This window comes from Scardinius erythrophthalmus (assembly GCF_964197995.2).
Source record: "Scardinius erythrophthalmus genome assembly, chromosome: 18".
NCBI lineage: Eukaryota > Metazoa > Chordata > Actinopteri > Cypriniformes > Leuciscidae > Scardinius > Scardinius erythrophthalmus.
Window position 1 is genome coordinate 30637418 of NC_138238.1, and position 22838 is coordinate 30660255.

Consider the following 22838-nt stretch of genomic DNA (forward strand, 5'->3'; position numbering starts at 1 on the left):
AATAAAAACGAGACTAAATGTGGTTTCCAAAAAAACTATGCTAAAATGTCTCTTCATTTTCGTTGACCAAAACGAGACGAGACGAAATGTTATAACGTCACGACGAATGAGAGAGTTGTGCGTAAACCCATAGCTTTGTCGGGTTTAAATTCTGGATTGCGATCTGGTCACCTGATTATCAGCGAATTTAACAATATTACTCCATTAGTTATTCTATTAAAATGTCTCATTGATATATTTGACACATCCATAATCATTACTTTTGCCGGTTCTTTGTGACAGCTGTTATGTGCGTTATTGGCAGCGTCTCTGGTTACATGAACGCGTCACCGCATCAGCGCCAGAACATGGAGATTTTATTTTAGAGAATAATCGCACAACCTATTCGATATTATAAAATTAAATAAACTAATCGAATATCCAAAAATCGTGACTCATCCCTGCATGGAATCTCTTGTTTCTTTTCCCAAATCTTCACTCACGTCGGTCTCACCCATTTTCTAAAGGGATTATAAACGTTTCTTTGGTTCGCTTTTAATTAGGCCTATTATATTCGTATTCTTTACTGTGGTAAAGTAGAAAAACGCTGTAGGACAGATAGCCTACATTTGTACTTGCATGTCAAATTCTTTTTAACACAGTTTGTGCTTGTTATATTAGATATAGGGCGCTTCAAGTTTAGTTGTAAAGCGCTTTTCACACGCGCCGGTGATTTTTAGTTTCACTTTCTCTGGCAGCGCAATCTCAAACACAGCCTAAATATTTCGCCCTTGTGGAGGATAAAATTCGCTCTTCAGACCAATTTACATCAAGTAGAAAACACGAAGATATCATCATAAAGAGATCGAGGGTCTCTTTCCTGCTCGTGTCGGGTCCCACATCCCTCTTAAAGCGCAGAGTGGTAGGCTATATCACACGTCTTTGTGTGGAAATATAAAACGAGTTTAAAAAAAATATATATTTTTTTAAATTAACTCCCCAACCACCGCCGGTAGTTGGTCCATTACCGCAGTGGTAAAAAAAATAAAAATAAGATAACCTTGTTGGAAATTCTATATTGACTGGGTTAAACAGAATCGCATTACTAAAAAGAGACTAAAATACAATTTTCATTGACTAAAACTAGACTAAAATGTCATCAGTTTTCGTTGACTAAAACTAGACAAAAATGTCATCGGTTTTCGTCGACTAAAACTTGACTAGACTAAAAAGAGTATGAACGTGACTAAAACTAATAAAAACTAAAATGACAACCTGACACAAAGACTAGACTAAAACTAAAATTAAAACAGGCCGCCAAAAACAACACTAGCGACAGCCCAGAAACCTGACTGATCTAGAGAAGATCTGTGTGGAGGAGTGGGCCAAAATTCCTCCTGCAGTGTGTGCAAACCTGGTGAAAAACTACAGGAAACGTTTGACCTCTGTAATTGCAAACAAAGGCTACTGTACCAAATATTAACATTGATTTTCTCAGGTGTTCAAATACTTATTTGCAGCTGTATCATACAAATAAATAGTTAAAAAATCATACATTGTGATTTCTGGATTTTTTTTTTTAGATTATGTCTCTCACAGTGGACATGCACCTACGATGACAATTTCAGACCCCTCCATGATTTCTAAGTGGGAGAACTTGCAAAATAGCAGGGTGTTCAAATACTTATTTTCATCACTGTATGTATGTATGTATGTATGTATGTATGTATGTATATATATATACCGGTGCCACCGGCTTGGGCCCGCAATCGCTGCTCGCAGCTATATTTATATTTTGATGTTCCTCTGTTCTGTTGTGACAATAAAAGAAACAAGTTTCTTTTTAAAATGCATTATCATATTATTTTAGTTAAAACTCATAAATAACTAATGTTAGGGAAATCTGTTAATGTTTTGTTGCGCGTTTCTGAAAAAAAAAAAAAAAAAAAAAAAAAAAAAAAAAAAAAATATATATATATATATATATATATATATATATATATCTTTTTTTTTTTTTTTTTTTTAGAAACGTGCATATGTATATACATATGCCGATATATCTGATTTTAAAACCAACAAATATTTGTATCGGTATCGGCCTTCAAAATCCTTTATCGGTCGGGCTCTACTGTGCAATGTGGTGCATTGTTGGAGTTGTTGTCTTTCATACAAATGCGTCCTGAAGTTATTTTTTGTCTTTCCTCGGTCACGAAGGCACCAAATTCAAAATTTATTTTACATTTCGACTACATATATGACCCACTTTCAATAAAAAAATAATGTTCCTATGGGTGGAATGCCCCTTTAAGTTAAAATGCTCATTTTCCTCAACAGTAAAGTGCTAAACTACCTTTCCAGCAGTGCTTTTGCCCTTGAGGCGAGCCACGAGATTGCCACTGTCTGAGTCCGAGCTGTCTGATTGGTCACTGCTCAGAGCGGTCTTCCTCTTCTTGGCTGGTTTCTTCTCAACTACAGCAGGGGCTGTGTCTCCAGAGTCAGTGGAAGATAGTTTGAGAGCAGTAGGCTTCTTGGTGGCTTTGGTTTTTTTAGGACTTGTCTTGGAGAGCACATCAAGGATTGAGGGCTGTTTTGTGTCTAGAAAGATGAAGCCGTAAGTGATTTAAGAAAATTATCAACACTGATATTTCAAGAATTTCATTCATTCTCCGAAAACATTTTAACATTGTAGTACCTGGTGCTTTCTTCTTCGAAGCAGCACTTGTCTTTTTTGCGGCAGGTTTCCTGGTGGCTCCTTCAGCTGATTTTTTCACAGGTTTAGGAGCTGGCTCTTGGCTGGTCTCAGAAAGAGCTAAATTAACAAGCACAGTGAACATATAAACCATCTGCAGGTGATGTTACAGACAAAACTAAAGAAATGATCTGTGATGGGCAGAGAATTGTGCGGTACTTACAGCTGGACTTGCCGCTGTTTTCTGCTTTCTCTGCCTTTGGTTTGCTAGCTTTCGCTGGAGCTTTTTTCCTGAAAGAATCAAGGAGAGTTTTAAAAGATGTAATAGAGAACAAACAAAATCTGTGAAGTAAAAAGCAAGTCATGTCTTACACAACAGGTGCAGGAGGAGGGGAGTCCATGTCACTATCAGGTGCACTGCTGGGTTCAGGGATGAAGGAGTCATCATCAATAACAGCAGCGCGCTTCTGTTTACTGCTCTTCGTCCAGTCATCAAACTCATCCTCGCTGCTTGACAGACTGTACTTCTTTTCAGCAGCAGCTGCACAGACACGCAAAAAGTATTCGCTTTTTGAGTTCTAAAATTCACTTTTAATATGGTTCTCCCATAAACTTTTTTTTTTTTAATTTTAGATAGAGATCCCACATCTTTTGACATGGATTTCAATGATTTGCATACTGGATGCTCTACATTACTGGATCACTTCTATAACCTTATAGAAATCGCACTTCTCTCACACTGACTTTCTGACTATTCAGTTAAGATCAAATACTTACTAATAACACACAGCTAGTACTGCAACTTAACCCTAACCAACAACCTATCAGAAAACTGCATTTTTACAATTAGAAAGAAAGAAAGAAAGAAAGAAAAAGAAAGAAAGAAAGAAAGGATTAAGTCATCCCTAAAAGGAGTTTGTCAGGTTTAGCTCACTTCTGGATACAAATGTGTCCCCAGAATATGGTTAAGTAGACACACACACACACACACACACACACGTTTGTTTTACTATATTAATAAGGATATTTCACACAGATTCCACTGATTTTATACCAGGTTAATGATATTTTCTGTTCTACCCCAAATATACCCATAAACTTACCCAAAAAAACATGTGCAAAACACTAAACTTAGGGTACATTTACAAGACAACAATGTACTAAAATGGGGGAGGTAAATTAGCATTTTTTGCATGCAAACGACAACGGCAAAATGATCCCTGTTGACACAGATCCACGAAAAAGACTAAAATCTGAACACATAATATGCATGCGCATGACAACGTTTTCACAAATTAAAATTGTGGTTTACACGGAGACATTAATGATGTTGCATTCAAAATAGGGATGCTCATATTGACCGTTTAACCGTTAACCGAAAGTACAAATTTTGACCGATTAATACTATCAGTTAAACGGTTTAAAACGTTTTTTTTTTTTTTTTTTTTTAAGCTTCTTTTTTTTAGTTTGCTGCATGGTTTAAAAATAAAATACTACATAGCTTATATTTATTAACTCACGGAGCGCGTTGACGCGCAACCACACACGTCTCTAGCGAAACGTCACCTGTGTATTCACGGGACATTCGTCCCATCGGAGAGGGTGTTTTCTGCCGCGGGTCTAATGGCGTGTTCACACCAAACGCGAATTTAATTATTTGACCGAGTAGATTACATACAAAGTCAATGCATAGACGCGAATTCGCGCCGGGAAAAGCTCGATAATCGCCTCAATCGCGTCTTCCGCGCAAGTTGAATTTTCAACTCGAGCGGAAAATTCGCTTGAAGACGGTGAAGTTCACCGAGTTGAGTGCGCCTCTGGATTGTGCTGTGAACCCAGACACGTCGGCGTTTGGCTTTCCTCCGTATCTGGGCCTTCCACAACAAGTACAGAGCAGCAATATCATTTATTTCAGACATGATGGAAAAATTATGGCAGAAAGAAATTGTGTTGTTGATGACACACTCGGGATGTTTATTCGCGAGTGACGCGAAAAACATCCTGCAAGTAATCTAAAGCGAGTAAATAACGCGATGCGAACTATACACTTCGCGTTTGACTGTCAACAGGCTGCGCTCCAAACTGACCCCACATCACGTTGATATGTTGCTTTTAAATAAAAATTAGACAAGGTGTTGAGGTAGGGCTGCTATTTTTATTTAACGAAAAATATTAGTCTAATGGAAAAAAATTGCCGGTTTTTGAAAGCTTTGTTCAAACGGATTCAGTGCATTCATCTTAATTTGTTAATTAAGTTTAAAAAATATATTTAGTAGGCCTATTTTGTTTTTTATTTGTATTATTTTATTCTGTTTTTCTCTAACTGTCAGAAATGCTGCAGGTGCGTGAAAATTTAAACTGAATCCAGGTTCTGTTGTTGATCTGTTCTGTATGCTGCTGTTTGCACTTTGCACATTAAAATAAACCCTTTGATAAAAAAAAAAAAAAATAGTATTTTTTTAAAGGGTCACAGATACACGTCAATTTTATTTGTATTTAATGCCAATTCAATATTATAATCGTATCAGTTAACGGTTAATAATCGATTAACGAGCGGCGGTTGTCGGTCGGGAAAATTAATCGAAATGAGCATCCCTAATTCAAAAACTCACTTTTTGAAATTTGAGGCCCCCAAAACGCCGCTGTAGTGTAAATGAACGGCCAAAACGTCTTTAGCTGAAAACGATCTCATGTAAACAGCCCCATAAGCTCTATTTGGATGGGACTAGTTTAACATGGAGAGGTGAGGTTAAGTTCTATTTGGATGGGACTAGTTTAACATGGAGAGGTGAGGTTAAGTAATTATTACCAGAGCCTCTCAGTGATTTTAGTCCCATCTCAGTAATCATTACAGACAATGTCAGTAAAGATTACAGCGACTTTTACCTTCAGTAAAAAGGTCCGGAAAAATTACCTCAGGTAATACTAATCCCTTGCGAATAGACCCACTGTAAATATGTACGTAAATATTCCGTCATTTCCTGTATAAAAATAGTTTTCTGTGTTTTTTCCAAGTATCGAGGCGCTTGAAAAAGCATTCATTTGCGTTCTAGGCGGAGGGACAAGTCTGTGGCAAAACTCAAGTGTTTTCCACATAGCATTCAGATCAGAAAGATCGAACACACTTTTTAGAGGCACAAAACTTCTTTTAGAGTTAGGTAAGTGCCTATTACCAACATAATCTGAATTTATTATGAACTTATTTAATAAATCATTTGAGCGGACTTAACCGTTTTAAATATATAAAATATAGGTTATATAGGTGTTTGCACACGTGACATCAGGAAGCAACGTAATACACACGACAACAGTAGGGTGATGGCAGTGCGCAAATCGAGTTACCCCTCCCACTTCTGCTAGTTTTACTGAGATATCTTATCCTGTGCGAATTGGCCATTATTATTACAGACGTCCTGTGGTAAAATTACATTACTCCATCTACTCTTGTAAAGCTAATCCTGTCTGAACAGGGCTTTAGATGAACATGTTTTGGCATGTTTATAAACCTTTTTCACTCATAATGGTCATCATAATGAACTCGGGGAAAATTCTCTTTAAAATTCAGAGGCCTAAATGGAGTAAAAATTCTCAATTTTTGCAGTTGTGATCTTTTCATTGACTATACAGAATCAGAATTGCTGCTTTTTGTAGTCTATATCTACCAATATGTCTAATGCTTAGTTTTAGGATCATAGCTGTGATTCAAGTTTATTATCACAACCTGTACAGAGACACTTTTAGAATTATACTAGAAAAAAAAACAAAAAAAAACATTTAGAGTCATTAAAATACAAGGTTATATTATGGCTTCATTCGACGTACATATTATAGATATGATATAGAAATGTGCATGTAAAAAGAACCTCACCCTTGCGTTGTATCTTCTCTCTTGGAGCCACTTCCTCAGGGATGAACTCCATATCAGACTTAGACTCTTCTTCCTCAGAAGACCAGGGGTTCTTCTTCTGGACTGGTTTGAAGGCGAGGGTGGTCTGCTTGCCTGACTTTGAGTCTGTCACATAATCAAGATGAAACATTAGGATCAGAATTTCATGGTACTACACCTGGGCTCCAGACTGCAACCTTTTTTCTTCCCAGTGCGACTAAATTTTGTCTGAGGTCGCACTGGTGCAACCACCACAATGCCAACTGATAAGAGTTGCCATTTCTGTTGCATATGAAAAACAAATGGCAAACAAACAAAAGCGGATCAAAACAGTGCTTCTCATTTGAGCTGCGAAGTGCGGGCCATTTATCAGCTAGGTCCAATATTAGACAGTGCAAGCTCAGAACAGGTTTACTCGCAAACCAATCTTTGTTCACACTACACAGTTACTACATAGGCATAGCGCTGGGAGATCCAGTGACAAAGCGGTTGAATTCGCTGCAGAATTAACATCGCTGCAAGATCTAGTGAAGCATTCACATTTTGCTCAGAATTCTGTTATAAACCATAAACAGTGCTGACGTGGAGACCAGAAGAAACATTGTGCTATGAACCAACAAGTTATAGTCACCAACTGAGTGAGTGAGTGAGTGAGTGCACACAAAGGTGAGTGGAAGCTCATGTTTTGCATTCTGTTAGTTGAGCTAAACCAGTCTGTTACAGGACAGACCATAGTTCTAAAGACCCGAAAAGCAGCAGTCCACAGACATCCTACAGTTTCAAATAGTAAATGTCTGGGTGTTCTTACTTTTGTCTTTGGCAGGCTCTTTCTTGATCTTCTTAGTGAGTCTAGCAGTCAGCCCAATCTCAGAGCCATCAGCAGCTATGTCTGCTTCATCATCAAACTCCATCTTCATCACCACACCAGCCTCTTTCTAAAAATACACACAAGTATTCCCTCAGGATCAGCTACACGTATAAGATCTGGTTATGAAAACCACTGACAACGTAAAACCCACACAAATGAGCATATTAGAATGATTCCCGAGGGATCATGAAACACTGAAGACTATAGTAACGGCTGCTGAAAATTAAGCTTTGCAATCACAGGAATCCATTTTTAAAAAATTCTATTTTTATTTATTAAAAAAATTAAATTGTAATTTCACAATATCAGTGCATTCTTTTTTAATGGTGATGGTGACAATTCAGATAGGTATTCTAACAAAAGCTGTTTTATACACGCATGCAAATCTCATTCTGTACATACCTTTGCAGCTTTGCCTCGTTTGGCTCCCTCCTTCTTAATGGCCTGAACCTTCATCGTGCTGGTGACGCGGGGGATGACGCGGCGGCCTTGCGGGGTGGGCATCGTCTCGTTCTTTACCTTCACCGCTTTTGATTTGCCCACTTTACCTTTTACCTGAGGCATCACAGTCTGTGCCTCCATCTCCTTCTGTTCTATACGCTATTTACATAAACAGATAACAACGGATGACTTAAATCACTAATCAATAGGCTATACATTGAAATACTAATTTTGAAAATATGAAGGCCTGATTTTTATGAAATGACAACTTAATTATCTCTATTCTTCACACAAAGCAAAAGTGTCATTTTAGATAAAGGAAACACCAAATGTAAAAAACGTAAAGTGATATGATCATCTCATTTACCTCCAACTCCTCAGTAAAAGCTGCCAGATCTTCTTTCCACAGATCAGTGGGCACCTTCACCTTGAGCGTGTTCAACTCAGTCATCTGCAGAACAAAAGCGTGAGAACCTTTTTAAACTCCACTGCTATACTAAATCACCAGCTATGTTTCCATCCATCACAGACTCATAGTCACCTTAGCGTCTCTCTGTCTGCACAGTTCATCTTTCTTTTCTTTGGTCAGGAACCACATGGGCATGCTGAGAAGATAGTTATAATCAGGGCCAGACTTATCTTCCTCTTTCTCCTCATCCTCCCCAGCATCCTCCCCAACATCCTACCAAACAATGAAAATTATTGTGATGCAGGTAACAAAGGAAGAAAACAAAAGCTTGATATAATACGAGGCGGTTGTGGTGCGTACCTTCTCCTGAGCCTCTTTCCATGCCTTAACAGGGTCAGAGTCATAGCCCATCTGCTGAAGCATGCGGATCAGCTCCTTCTTAGGTTTATTTTCTAAAAATAGAGGAGAAGCATCATAACAAAAACCTAAAAGATCTACTTTTAAAAATGTGCTAGTTAAATGTGCTAGTTAAAAAATGTGCTAGTATAGAGATTCCAAGGTAACTTGATTAACATGTGATTTGACATTTAATTGGGCAGACTCATTTCCCCAATATTTACACTAAGATCTCACAATTCATATCCATGTTCCCATGTACATTACAAGGTTGTCATTCTTACATTTACTAGCAACGTAGCATTAAAAAAAATAAAGTAGGGCTGTATGATTTTCAATGTGTATTTTTGTTCTTAAAGGCTCCAGATTTGATGTGCTTGTTTGTATGTTTGCACAACTTGGCCAAAAATAGTCAGATAATATACGACTATAAAATAGTAAACTTAAAATTTTACCATAAAAATGTAATAAAACTATAATACAAAACCAATATTTATGGCTGTATTCATTCACTTCTAAGCATTTCTTAAGTATTCTTTAATTTTGCTTTGATATGTTTTCTCAGTGCAAAACTTTCACTTTGTTATATCCTTTTCTGCAAGTGTTACAAATTCACGCAAGTATTTCCATTTTGCACAAAGGCTCATCCTGACAGTCTGCGTTAAACTTCAGACTTTACCGAATGAGCACCGGCACGCGCGTCAAACAGATGGAACGCATTAGAGAGGGAGACAATATTCAGCTCAAATATTAATTTTGCTGAAATATGGATTACAGCATGTAATTGAATATAAATGTAAGACTTTTCTTATATTTACAAGGATAAAGAAATGACAAAAAGTTTACGGTGTCCAGATGTGTGTGTTCCTGCAGAAAATTCCTCTCATCGGTTTCTTTATCTTCTTCATTTTTAATGTAGGGATTTATGCATATATGTAAGGGCTGGGGGAATTAACACGTTAATCTGTGTGTACGTCGGCGCAAAGCAGAACTTTTATAGCAGAAAAAATATAATAACCAGCTGTATAAAGAGTTTTACTCTGAAACATGCTCTAGCCTCTTAATGCGTGCTGCATTTGCGTGTGGTGTGAAAGCAATGACAAAAAAGGTAAACAAAGCATGTCTCACCAATGACCAGCGTGCCCTGGATCTTCTCCAGAATGAATCGGGCCTGGTTGGAGAGTCTGGCACTTTCAGCTCCCAGCATTCCTAGCAGCCAGTCTTTCCTGAGGACGTAATACTTCAGTCTGAGCTCAAAGAAATCCTTCAAGATGTCCTGAACAGACTCGTACTTCTTCAGACTGCCCACATGATCAAACAACACCTGCAAGACGATGAGACGGACAACAGTAGATGATTTCAGGATTAGGCAGAAAACGAATGCATCTTGTGAGGTGTAAAATGTGGTGCGTGTTGTTCACCATGGAGTTACAGGTGAGCAGACTCTGTAGCTTGAAGACTTTGTGTAGTCCAGCTGCCTCCGCCTCTCTCAGTCGCTCTTCTGTCATCTTAATGACAAAACGCACAGTGGTGTCCGTATGATACTCTTTATAGTCTGTGATCAGAGGAGGAACCTTCTCCGAGCCGTTCAGCATCACCTCCAACACATTCTCCTTATAGATCTGAGAGATGTTGTGTTATTAATTTATTCCAAAGAAAAAGCTGTCAATTTTAGTTGCTAAACTAACTGGGATCATTTTTTGCATCACCCAGCTTTACGTCACATTTGAGAGGTTAAACACTTTGCTAATTTTTTATTTGATTTATAAACAACATGAAACATGAATTTGCAGTGGATGAAAGATTAGAATATTTGTATAATACATTTTTAACCCTAGCAGACACTGCTAAAGCCTTAAATGGAAGGTTTATAATTTTTGTGTGTTGTCATTTGTTCCTCATGTCATTTCCAAATCCACAAGACTCAATCATCTTCGAAACAAATCAATATATTTTAAATGAGGCCTAAGAGATTAATGTCCCTCCATTGAAAGATCATGTGTCTTTCGAATATGAACTAGTATTGTTTTTGGAAAGACAAGGGTGAGTAAATGACAATTTTCTGTAACACATTTACAAGGTGTCCTAGTTTCACGTTACATGTAATTATGCATAATTTAAAGTTATTGCTACAGTAACTACATGCAATTAACTGCACTATAATGTGAGTAACCATGGCACGATAACCCAAAATTTCTATCGGTTGTCAACCTAAATATTGCCCACCCCTACTTGCCGCATACCAAATGAGGGTAAATATCAACATTTGAGTCCCGTGAGGAAGCATGCATTACATTTGATATAGTTTTAATGCACAGTCATAGAACTAAAGCAAGTATAAGAACAGCCATCACACACCTGTGTCCAGGTTTTGATTGGCAGCTCAGTGATCTCAATGGTGGTGGAGTCAATGATGGCCACCTCTCCATTATTAACATACTGATTCTTCGCCAGTTCTTCAATGGTGCCCTTGAACCCCTTATAGCTGGGCAGCTATACGTAACATGAGTGGGCATTAGAGGAGTATAATGTTAAGAAATGCTGGTTTGGAACAACAATATGCATTATGAAAATCACTATACATTTGTGGTAATAAAAACGCTTAATTTATTTTACCATGGGAAGTGGCTCTTCTCCATTGAGCAGGCGGTGAATATTGTTGATGATCTCTCGCAGATTAAAATTGGGGATGCGGCTGGCCCATCCTGTGCCGATGCCCTCACCTCCATTAGCCAGCACCAGAGGGATGATGGGAATGTACCACTCTGGCTCCACTCGCAAATTGTCATCATAGTTATACTTCAACAGGTTATCATCCATAGCAGGGAACAGTAGACGAGCAAGCGGACTGAAAATAGATATTTACTTTAATAGTAATGCAATTTTAATTAGTTAACATTAACAACATATCTTATAATCAATGCCCATTGTATGCCAAAATGTACAGATTAAATTGGACATGCTTAATAAAAAAAATAAAAAAGGGCTCCATAGATTCCATAATGGTTTCAATGCAGCCCAAGATAGTAGATGCCCATGTAGTTAGTTGACAGCAAGACAGCTCACTGGGTTTTGGTACAGAGTAGAGCCCTGCGCGGGACTGTTTTCTTCATCCCGCTCCCGCCCGCGCCCGCCGAATTTCTGACCATTACCGCCCGCTCCCGCAACGTATGTGTTTCACTCCCGCCCGCTCCCGCAATATGTATGTCCACTCCCGCCCGCACCCGCAAAACTCTGAGAATTTATTCCCGCACAATAATAGAGATGCATTGATTTTGTGTCTTCTCCCGTCCCGCAGGAAAAAACACATATTTGTATTGCTATTATTAAAGAGATTCATGGGGTTGTTTGTTTCGTTTCCCTGGGCGGCATAGCCTACTGGACACATACAGGATAAAGGAGGAAATCGAGTGTGCTGTTTTTGGATGGTTTTGTTTTCGTTTTTGCTGTTTTTTTATTCAGGATACTCTGTCTTGCGCGTGCAATGATGACGCAGTGAATAGTGATGCTTCTCTCTGAACAATCAGCAGTCTGCCGTGTTTTCACGTCACATTTTAGTATCGCCTCAGCTTGCCCAGAACCCCGCCGGAGGTGGTACGAAAAAAAGTACCTGGAAGCACAGTTACAACTTTTACACAGTGGAAAACCAAACAAAGGCGAGTCGAGTCGAGCCGAGGCGAGCTGGTACTGTGTAGTGGAAAAGCGCCATTATTGACATCTCCATCATGTTGCAAGGCTACCTCCCGATCCCGCAGTGTTTTTTTTTGCCGCCCATTCCCGCCCGCAGCAAAGTTCAAACCGCCCGCTCCCGCGAGATTTGCGTTGGGTCCCGCGGGACTCAATCCCAATGCAGCCCTCTAGTACAGAGCCATAATCACTGGCTGTGTGTACCTGAGCATGGTAAAGATGTATCTGGGGCTGGCAGAGTCTTTGCCTCCATGCAGACGTGTGCCAAACTGACCCAGAGGTTGAAGCAGGTTCAAATTATTACTGCCCACAAAGTTCTGAGCAAGACCCACAATGGTCATCATCAGAGAGACCTGAGGAAGACAAAAACATTTAAATAAGAGGAAAATAACTTGGGCTATGCTAACTAGCTAAACCTTGATCACTTAATATTTTGCTAAGCAAACTAACTTCTGGTTGTATACCGATTTAAAATCCTATGGACTGTTGGATCATGTGAAAGTTGCCAGGTTAATTGGCTTAACCTCGTCATGACATCAGTTTGATAGAATATTTTGTGTTCAGTAATCTAACATGATCATCTATCTTTGAGTCTGCAAAATTCTTCTGAATGTGTATTTGCAGATTTATTATGGTGCAGTGTTTTGCTCAAAAACAAAACCAATGCAAACTCAATTCATTGCACAATGAATCAAGTGAGGTGAACGAAACAAGTCCTCACCTCTCCATGGTGGTACGCGGACATCTCGGCCACTGATCCAGCCAACTGAGCCACTTTCACCTCTCTCTTATCATTCCTCTTAAAACAGCAGAAAATCACTTTCCTCTGACCTGGTTTCAGCCCTGAAACAAACACACATCACTTTTCTGAATTTGTTCAATAGTAACTATATTCTCTCAATCCTATACAGCAGGGGTGTCAAACTCATTTTCACTGAGGGCCACTTCAGCATTATGGCTGCCCTCAAAGGGCCGGTTGTAACGGTAAGACTTTTAAAATGTTAATATAGTGTCTCTTTATTTGATTATTACTTATTTAAGTTACAAATATTGTATATGCATTTGGAGGGGTGTTTCTAGGTTTTAAAAACATCAGGGGATGAGCCCGAAACATCAGGGGCTGGGTAATAATGATTTGATACAGAGAATAATGTATTACTGTATATATGCAAGGGTAAACTGGCTCAAAAATTCAGCCTTGGCACCGTAGACACACCAGCACACATTACCACAGTCATGCTTATTCAAATGTGAGGTAGTTAGGGGGGTTCGGGGGCTTGCTCCCCCGAGAAAATGTGGATTTCTCGGACCTACATGTGCATTTTAAGGTGTTTAAAGGCCAAATTTTTTTGATAACAATAGCTTTAAAAGCATGTCAGTGGGCAGTAGCATAAATTATGTCAAGATAACAGATTCTTAAAAATGAGAATGAGGATAAATATTGCAATGAATGATCCAGACTACAAAATGGAAATGCAGAATGTTTCTGCTTATTGTTGACAATACACAATCACATATTCCAAACAGGAATGGCCTTAAATGAGAAATCTTTCAAGGATTATTTTGCATAGATGTTACATTTCAATCGAACACCAGTGCAATCTTTTTGTGTCCAGAGGCAAATGAGCAATTTATATTAGCATTAAAGATTGGTTTCAGCAACTTGTTTCTTTCCTGAGTTAATTATTGTTTTCGGCACTAATCATTTTAAGTTCAATTGTTCACTCATAAAGACAGTCACTTGTCGCCACCTACTGGCTTAATGATGCAAGTAGCGCAAACACAGATAAGCGGAGTGATCCAAATGGTGCAAAGGTTAATACTGGTACCTACAGTATATTAAAATAATATAAAATATCAATATATTATTCTTCAATCAGTTCTATGCAGCAGAATTAGATTTAACAGATTTATTTTTTTACCAATTGTCAAAATAAAGTATAGTCCTACAAAGCTATTTTTAATCAAAGCATGAGCAGAGCAGGGAGAGGACCAGTGAACGAGAGTAATTTTACCAGTGTTGCCCAGCACGGCTATACACACCATGACTATACACATGTTACAGCACAGTAGTGCTATTGCAAAAAGAAACAAGTCCAGAGAAATTTCATGTCGGCACGTTTTTTTAGCGGACTTTGCCTTTCCGGTGAGCGTGAGCAGAGCTCGCAACACACACACACACACACACACACACACACACACACACACACACACACACACAGGCACACACACACGGAGGTTGCTTGCGGAACATTGAGCAGAACGCGCTGTGAACACGGAGCGGAGAGCACAGCGCACACACACAGCGGAACGCGCTTAGAAGTTATGAATCTTCGGAAGCGGACTCGCATAAAACAGTCATAAAACACGTTGAGCCAGAGTCAAACCATCGCCGAACACGGTGGGGCGCGGTGGCTTTTTAGTATCTTTCAGTCAAAAAACGAAAATGTTATTTTCGGCCGAAATTTTTCGGCAGCCTAAATTTCCATATGCTCTCGCGGGCCATATAAAATAATGTGGCGGGCCGGATTTGGCCCACGGGCCTTGAGTTTGACACATGTGCTATACAGGGTATCTGCACTTCCAATTTAATACTTTTACAAAAATATTTAAGACCTGCACAACGCTTCCATCTAAAATCTAGTCCAGTTGTTTTCATTGAGGCTACATTTACATATTTTATGAAAATGTGGTCCACGGGAATTATGAATTAACAATACTGCACAGTATCACGATTACTACTAGGTAAAACTAAGTAAAAAAAACAAAACAAATTAAATTTGTTCAAGCCACCTTAATAAAGTTTAGTCAACTTGAAATGTGAAGTTGTACTAAGTGGCAACTTGGATAGTTGAGTTGACTAAACTTAAAATTAAGGCAGCACGAACATATATTTTAATCTGGAATTATTTGAGTACTTACAGGTACAGTATACTATCACAAAATGCCTTTATGGTATTGTGACAACTCTGGATTGTACTGCCTAACCTTTGGAATAGCCTTTAGTCATTTCAATATTTATTATGTTGTTAAAATGATGCTAAACACGTAATGTTTCTCACCATCCACCAAGCAAGGGATTGATCGCTCATTGTCAGAGTTGGAAAACTGCACAAGCTCTTTATTAATGAAGTCATGGTAGGTGAGAGACGTTGTTTTCTGTCCGTACAGATACTCCTGCAAAAAAGCAGAAACAAGATCATGCTTCCTGGGGGGGGGGGGGTATTCCAGAAAACAAGGTTATCTTTCCATCAAACATACACTAACCTCTTTGTTGATTAACCTAAAATTTGCTTACTCAAGGTATACTGGTTCCAAAAACGCATCCGGGAGCAAGTTCGACCAACTCAGAGTATGTTAACGGTTAACACACAAGACATTCTCAACAGCACAACGAATCACAATGGAAATGGACGCTGAGAAAAAGAACGCCAAACTACTTTGTTTAATGGCTATTTACATACTTGGTGCATATCGCACCCTATTTGGGTGGTTGTGCAATAATTATTTAATTAATAATTAATAATAATCAAATACATTATTTCCAATAACTACTTTGTTTGAAGCCAATTATATAATAAAAATACTGATTAAACTAAATAACAGTCTGTGCTTGCAAAGATAACATGGCTGTATAAGTTTTTTTTTTACGTTTAGACACATTGCTTGAAAGGCAAGATGTTTTTTATCATATACATTATAGCATATAAAACGTCCTGTTAAAAAAAAAAAAAAAAGTCTGAACGCAGATCAACAGATGAGAATGAATGCATTCATGAATGCATGTATGTATGTATGTGGCTACTTGCATACCCTGAAAGAAACCTCTTTTGGATACCTGATACCTGATTTTGGAACTGAAAGTTGGGGTTATCTAGCCTGGTTAAAACCAGACCATTCTCAGTAGTAACTGAGTTATGGTCTGTCAAAGCTTCATAACTTATTTCCAAAGGGGCGTCACCAATGGACGTCGCTCAAATGCCTCTGGGCACAATTGGATAGACCTAAAACCAATCAGAGCGATCGTCATCGTGTAAAGCCATATGCTGCGTCCCAATTCGCTTAAGTTACACTAGGCCATAAAAGTATGTACTCTTTTTGTGAAGAAAAGGTATTTACTTTTGAATGTGTACCAAAAAAGTAGGCAAGCTTTGGGACATACTACTTCGTCATCTTTATCGGACGGATCTGTCGCATGCATCCTGTCACTTAAACTTCTTGTTTAAACTCAAGGTTTAAACTCAATCATCTTGTCACAGTTAAAATCCTCTATTAAATCTAATTTAATTTCCTACCGTTTCGGAGAGAAATGTAGTAGCACGTTCATCTGCCAGTGGGTCTTTCATGGAGTGTCCTCATGTGTTTGCAATTTGAATATAATAATATATTTAAAAGTCGCTGCGCTTCACCAACGGACGTCGCTCAATGGGCGCAATTGGATAGATCTAAAACCAATCAGAGCAATCGTCATTGTGTAAAGCCCGCCCCAACGTTTCTGATTGGTGCCGCGATTGACGCATTAGAAATGGGCTTGAATGAGCTCTTTGCCAGACTACTTGCAGAGCAAATCTAAAATTGCCGGAAGTTGTCTGGGTTTTCCCAGGCTAGGGGCTATCTGCTTGCTTACCCTTACCACATAACTTACTTTCTGGAATACCCCACCAGGTGGCACACAAATATCAACTCTTCTTAAATAGCACATCTCGATATTGATTTTCAGGGTTGTGGTACCTCAGGCAGGTTGTGTTCTCTGCGTTGACGTCTGTTGATCATGAAGCTGGTCAGCCACTCCTTCCTCTCATCTACCATCTTCTTACTAAAGGCCTGCAAATAGACAAAGCCACAAACATCTTCAGGAAGCTTGATTTTAAAGACCTTTTTAAGATTTTACTTTGACTTTTTTTTTTTTACTAAATTCCCAAAAAGCAGGAATGTTCCTATAAAGGAAAAATTATTACCAGGGTGATAGCTTCATCATCGGCTGGCCCGGAGTACTTAAAGGGGATTCGATGTCTCGTCATATCCGAAAAATACTCTTTGGCCTCCTTAGACGTGCTGGTACCCAAACCTGGAGAGAAGCAGACAGAAAACTACATGTGAGATATTTACAAACGACAAAATACACATGCACGTATTAGAACCACTTTCAAGTGTTATTGTAAACACTAGGGGTGGGTGATACGACAAATCTTATTTCACATTGACAATAGATCACGATATAGTTATTTCTAATTTTTTGTTAAAATAAGAACAAAGCAAACTACAAAGAACAGGACAAAAAAAGCACTTTTCACAATACACATCATTTCAAAGCAGCTTTGCAGAAAGAGTCCACACTACAACTTAGAGTGATCGGTTATCAGAGGTAACTGTCTAAGTTTTGTATTTCAGAAATGTAAATATAAAAAAAAAATCACAGTTAGCTAAAAATTTATTCATTTAAAACAATGTAATAATTTAAGGCAGAAACAATGAGCTCATTGAAGTAACGAATACTTGTTTGTCATACAAATGTCAACCATTTGGTAACAATGTCTTTTCTGTTAACCAAATGCTTTTTAATCTTTGCTAATGCTTCAATGTATGAATGCAAATGAACAAGCGCGCCGTTTTTTTTTTTGCATAGTGACGGGCATGTTCAAGTAAGCCAGATAACGCTGTATTTAATATATCATGATGACTAACGAGTTTAGTATTTGCGCTAAATCTGCACAGATTTGGCTCACACAAACTTCCCCAGCAAAGTGAGTAAACATAAGTAGCGCCAAATTGGCTAATGATTTGACAGTGTTACCCGCCACTGTTCATTTTTACCCGCATTTGACAGGTGTTAATTTTAAACCCGGCAATACTGTATATAAAACGAACAACCCTTAATTTTACCCTTTCGTTTGCTGAACTGTAGTATGAAATCAATTTCACATTTGCAATCGTGTGGATATTAAAAGCAAGAACTCAAGCAGGGTATTTTTTGTATCAAAGAGAGTTTGAATCTCAACCAATTTCTATGCACAGTCCGTGTCAAAATTTGTTCATGCTAGTAAGTGCTAAATCTCCACTTTTACAAAGGTATGTTGTCGAAAATGGCAGTAATGTAATGTGATTGGCTTGTGAGGATGCAGTCAGTTTTGACTGCGAAAGAGGTGGTAATTTGATTGGATGATGTATTTATGGCATTTTACCTGCTAGAAATACATGCTCAGTTTCAGTTCAGTAGAATTAAATGAACGGCATTGATTTATTTTTCCCACGGCTTATTGCCCAAACACTTTTTAACATCGTGCACGTCCTGCTTTTTACTTTCTCATTCACATATGTTCCTTTAATCAGAGTGATTCTTAACTAGGGGCCCCAGCTGAAGGGGGGCTCAAGATAACTTCAAATAAATGAAAAGTCAATCAATCATTTTTAATAATTGTTGGCCTTTTTTTTCCCCCCCAAATATGGGAGACCTTGGGAGTGAAAAAGATTGAGAACCACTGTTCAAAAGAATCAATAACTTAGTGCTGTGCTACACAGATATTTGCATACCGTAACATAAACTATATAGCAAATTATCTGACAATAGGAACTTTATATTGTCGCCACAATATATAGTCATACCACCCAGCCCAAATAAACACCCAGTGTGCAGGTGACCCAGTCTATGACCCCTTCACTTGTGCAGAGATGAGGACTGAGTAAAAACATTGCTTACATTTGCCAGTGGACTACCACAGGTGTTTGAGACAAACCTTTGTAGTATTTGATCTTCCAGGATTTTATGTTACTTTGTTTCTCCTTCCACTCAGTGAACTCTGGAATACTGTAGAAAGATAGCTCCTGCTTCTTAGTGGACGCCTAGAAAGCAACGGCAGCCACAGTCAAGATGCTTTTAACAACTAACATTTTATGCACGGTTGATGACAAGAGCAGTTGGCATCTACCTTGATGATTGGGGTGATGAACTCTTCAAGAAAGTTGTGGCGCAGCAGTGATGGCCAGTTATGATGGATGAAGTTGATGAGAAGACCTTTAATGTGAGATCCGTCTTGATCCTGCAGAAATCACCCGGCATTACACAGGCAACAAACTACAACAGTACCATATTCCTGTAACAGACACTATGTAGTCAAGTCTGACCTGATCTGTCATGATCATGAGCTTGCCGTAGCGCAGGCTTTTGAGTGATTCAGAGTCACTGTAGTTCTTCTTGTACTGCAGACCTAGGATCTTTATGATGTTGTTGATCTCAGCGTTCTCCATGATCTACAAAAAAAAGAAAACATGTCTCAATGAATGAAACGTAGAATGTAAAACTAAGTTAACCCATTTGACTTGCATGGAGATCAAGAGAATAGCCTATATCTAGAGATGCACCGATTACAATTTTCTGAGCCGATTCCGATTTCCGATTTTTCATTAAGTTTGACCTGCCGATACCGATTTTAGCCGATTCCGATTTCATTTTTTCTAACCACTTTACAGCACACACAAATATTTATTTTATATAATTTCTGTAATAGAACATTTTACAATTTGCATAGTTCACACACATCTAAAGTGCAGTGTTGTGGAAGAACCATTTCCTTTTCACATTCAATATCCAATAATTGTATATATGTATTTAGCAAACGAAACGTCTGTATGAAAACAGGGAATGGCAATAAAATAATATATAAATAAAAAATAAAATAAATATAGCCTTGCAGTATAAAGATATTTCTCAAAGCACACACACACAGGCCTATTGCAATCACTTCAAACTGAATAATAAAACAAGTTTAAATGGGTACATTTTCTATAAAAATATTAGTCTTTGTTTTCTTTTCTGACATAGCCTACTCCAGTTCTTGTTAAAGGCACTTTTTTTGTGAAACCCTATTTAGGCTATTTTCAACCAAAAGTGTGATTTCCCTTTAATTGAGCGCGAGCAGTGCAGCAAATAGACTCGGCGCCGAAACACGCGCTTCACTGCTCGCGACACTCCTGCTTGACGCTCGCGCTGCTCCTGCTCCCGTTGTGAATACACTCATATTGATTAACATATGCACGCCGAAAAAAATACGCGCTTGCGGTCTGAACGGACGTAATTCACAAGGTTTTCTACATGTGCTCCGTGTGCACGTGTGATGCTGATGTTGCGCAATGTTAATCATGCGGCACCCGAGTGCATTTGACCGGCATAAAATCGGCATTTGTCGGTGCATCTCTACCTATATCTTTTTGTCAGTACAATGTAAGTAAATGGGAATCTGAGACAGTTGTGGTCACCATTCACTTTTCATTAAATGGAAGAGAGAAACTTCAAAATGCATATGGCACATTTCTCAGTTTGCGTGCTATTTAATTAGCCTGCTAAGCTAACATACACTACACAAGTATTATAATCATAGATATCTATACATGGAAAAAATCTAAATCTAAGAAAAAGGAAATGGAGCTAATAGTCAAAAACTAAAAACCAAAACAATTATTTTGTGGGTCATGCAATGGAAATGATCAAACCAGTTAATAAAACGTAAGTGTAGTTTTTTTATTGACCTGTTTGTGTGACGCCTCTCGCACGTTGAGGATTTTACCACGAAGAGGGAAGACACCATAGCGATCACGTCCCACCACACCCAGACCCGACACAGCCAGAGTTTTGGCCGAGTCTCCTTCAGTCAGGATCAGAGTGCAGCTAGTGGAGTTCTTTCCACCTGAAACAAACAAACCATCCTGATATAATATCTAGGCAAAACAAAGTGTCCTAACATAAGAGCACAACAAACCTTTACCTGCATCGTTGGCGTCATCCAGCTTGGGGACTCCTTTAATCTTAGTGTGTTTGACAGCAGAGCATTTCTTATTGAGCTGAGCCTGGGCTTTAAACTTCACCCAGTTCATAATGCTCTCCACAATTCCACAGACATTTGCCTACAGACAAGACAGAGAGGTGAATTCACGCAGTTTTACAGTTAGGGTAAATACAGATTTTTACCAATAAATTTCCACAACCCTCCCATAACCTTAATGTTACATGAAAGTCTACAAATTAGGGGTGTGCAAAATCACAATTTTTGATCGTAGAGGATTAAAATGTCTCCACGATCTACTTTAAGTAGTATCGTGCTATAGTGCATTCAATCAGTTGTTCTGGCGCCTCAATCTCAAAATACTGTACAATGCGACGTACATTCACATCAAGTGTTTACGCAGAGGAAGAGTTACACTCATGGGACAATGCAATTCACAAACATTTAATGATGTGTTGATGCGCTGTTCTAACATGCGCTTTTCTGACTGCACACACCTGAAAGGTACAGGTACTAAAAGCATGTCAAACAGTGTGTGGTTACTGGACCAAGTTATCTTTTGAGTCTTATTGCGTTACTGTCAAATACACACATGGTTTACGAACACAGTTGGTCATGTCTAAAGTGAAAGTAAACATTTGAGAGAAAATGTGGTGCGTGTCATGTGTGTATATTAGATACATGCCAGTCGTAAAGTGACAGTAGCCTTATAGTAAACATGCTGACGCTTGTCCTTAAAGGGATTGTTCACCCAAAAATGAAAATTCTGTCATTATTTACTCTCTAATGTTATTCCAAACCTGTATTAATTTATTTATTTTGCTGAACACAAAATGATGATATTTTGAATGTGGCTAACCAAACAGTTGCTGGTCCCAATTGACTTCCATATATATATATATATATATATATATATATATATATATATATATATATATATATATATATATATAAAATTGTTTGGTTACCCACATTCCTCAAAATAACTTATTTTCAACAGAAGAAAGTAACTTATTCAGGTTTAAAACAACTTAAGAGTAAATGAGTTTTCATTTTTGGGGGAACTATCCCTTTAAATGTTAATAAAAAAAAATTAAAAACTGCTGTTAACTGAGAAATTTAATAGTAGCTTTAATAAGAATCAATGTATAATCTATACAGTAAAGTCTATGTAGTGTTTTATTTTTTATATTTGTTCATTTAATTTCTTTCAACGCTACTGTTAAATACACCTACAGTAACTAAAAAAAAAAAAAAACCTGTTTAATTCAGTTGTATATTAAGTTGTGTTTATGTAATGTGTATTTTTGTTCTTATTTTTTAAGAAAGAAAAATAAAGATTTTTATGTTCATGCCAAAATGTTCATGTTATATATTTAAATTTTCATATTTTTGTAAGGCTGTTTTTAAAATAGGGAGATTATTTTGGCTGTAATGCTCAGTCACTTGCAAAATAGTAAAAACAACAAAAGGAATTGTGATAAAATCATGAATCACGATTTTCCTGAAAAAAAAAAAAAAAAAAAATCATGATGAGATTTGTCATATCACCCACCACTACTACATATAAAAGTAAAAGAATACATATCCATATTCAAATTTATCATTGCATATCTTAACTAAAATGAGTGTCATTCTCCTTTCAGGCGATACAATTGGAGTTAATATATATTATATATATATATATAAAAAAAAAATGCCCTGGC

At 37.9% G+C, this 22838-nt stretch overlaps 1 protein-coding gene across 1 annotated transcript in view; it reads right to left on the reverse strand.

The window, feature by feature from the left end:
- top2a (DNA topoisomerase II alpha) overlaps positions 1-22838 on the reverse strand; it is a 46096-nt gene that overhangs the window by 12001 nt on the left and 11257 nt on the right. Inside the window, exons 11-34 of the mRNA XM_081393683.1 lie at positions 21115-21253; positions 20879-21036; positions 19478-19603; positions 19282-19392; positions 19090-19195; positions 17314-17423; positions 17087-17179; positions 15418-15532; positions 13077-13198; positions 12560-12708; positions 11285-11516; positions 11027-11161; positions 10090-10290; positions 9797-9992; positions 8633-8724; positions 8405-8545; positions 8231-8314; positions 7825-8022; positions 7363-7489; positions 6537-6680; positions 3041-3209; positions 2892-2959; positions 2672-2788; positions 2330-2574 (exon numbers count right to left, since the gene is read on the reverse strand). Of these exons, the coding sequence (XP_081249809.1) occupies positions 2330-2574; positions 2672-2788; positions 2892-2959; positions 3041-3209; positions 6537-6680; positions 7363-7489; positions 7825-8022; positions 8231-8314; positions 8405-8545; positions 8633-8724; positions 9797-9992; positions 10090-10290; positions 11027-11161; positions 11285-11516; positions 12560-12708; positions 13077-13198; positions 15418-15532; positions 17087-17179; positions 17314-17423; positions 19090-19195; positions 19282-19392; positions 19478-19603; positions 20879-21036; positions 21115-21253 (3378 nt within the window). The remainder of the gene's footprint in view (positions 1-2329; positions 2575-2671; positions 2789-2891; positions 2960-3040; positions 3210-6536; positions 6681-7362; positions 7490-7824; positions 8023-8230; positions 8315-8404; positions 8546-8632; positions 8725-9796; positions 9993-10089; positions 10291-11026; positions 11162-11284; positions 11517-12559; positions 12709-13076; positions 13199-15417; positions 15533-17086; positions 17180-17313; positions 17424-19089; positions 19196-19281; positions 19393-19477; positions 19604-20878; positions 21037-21114; positions 21254-22838) is intronic.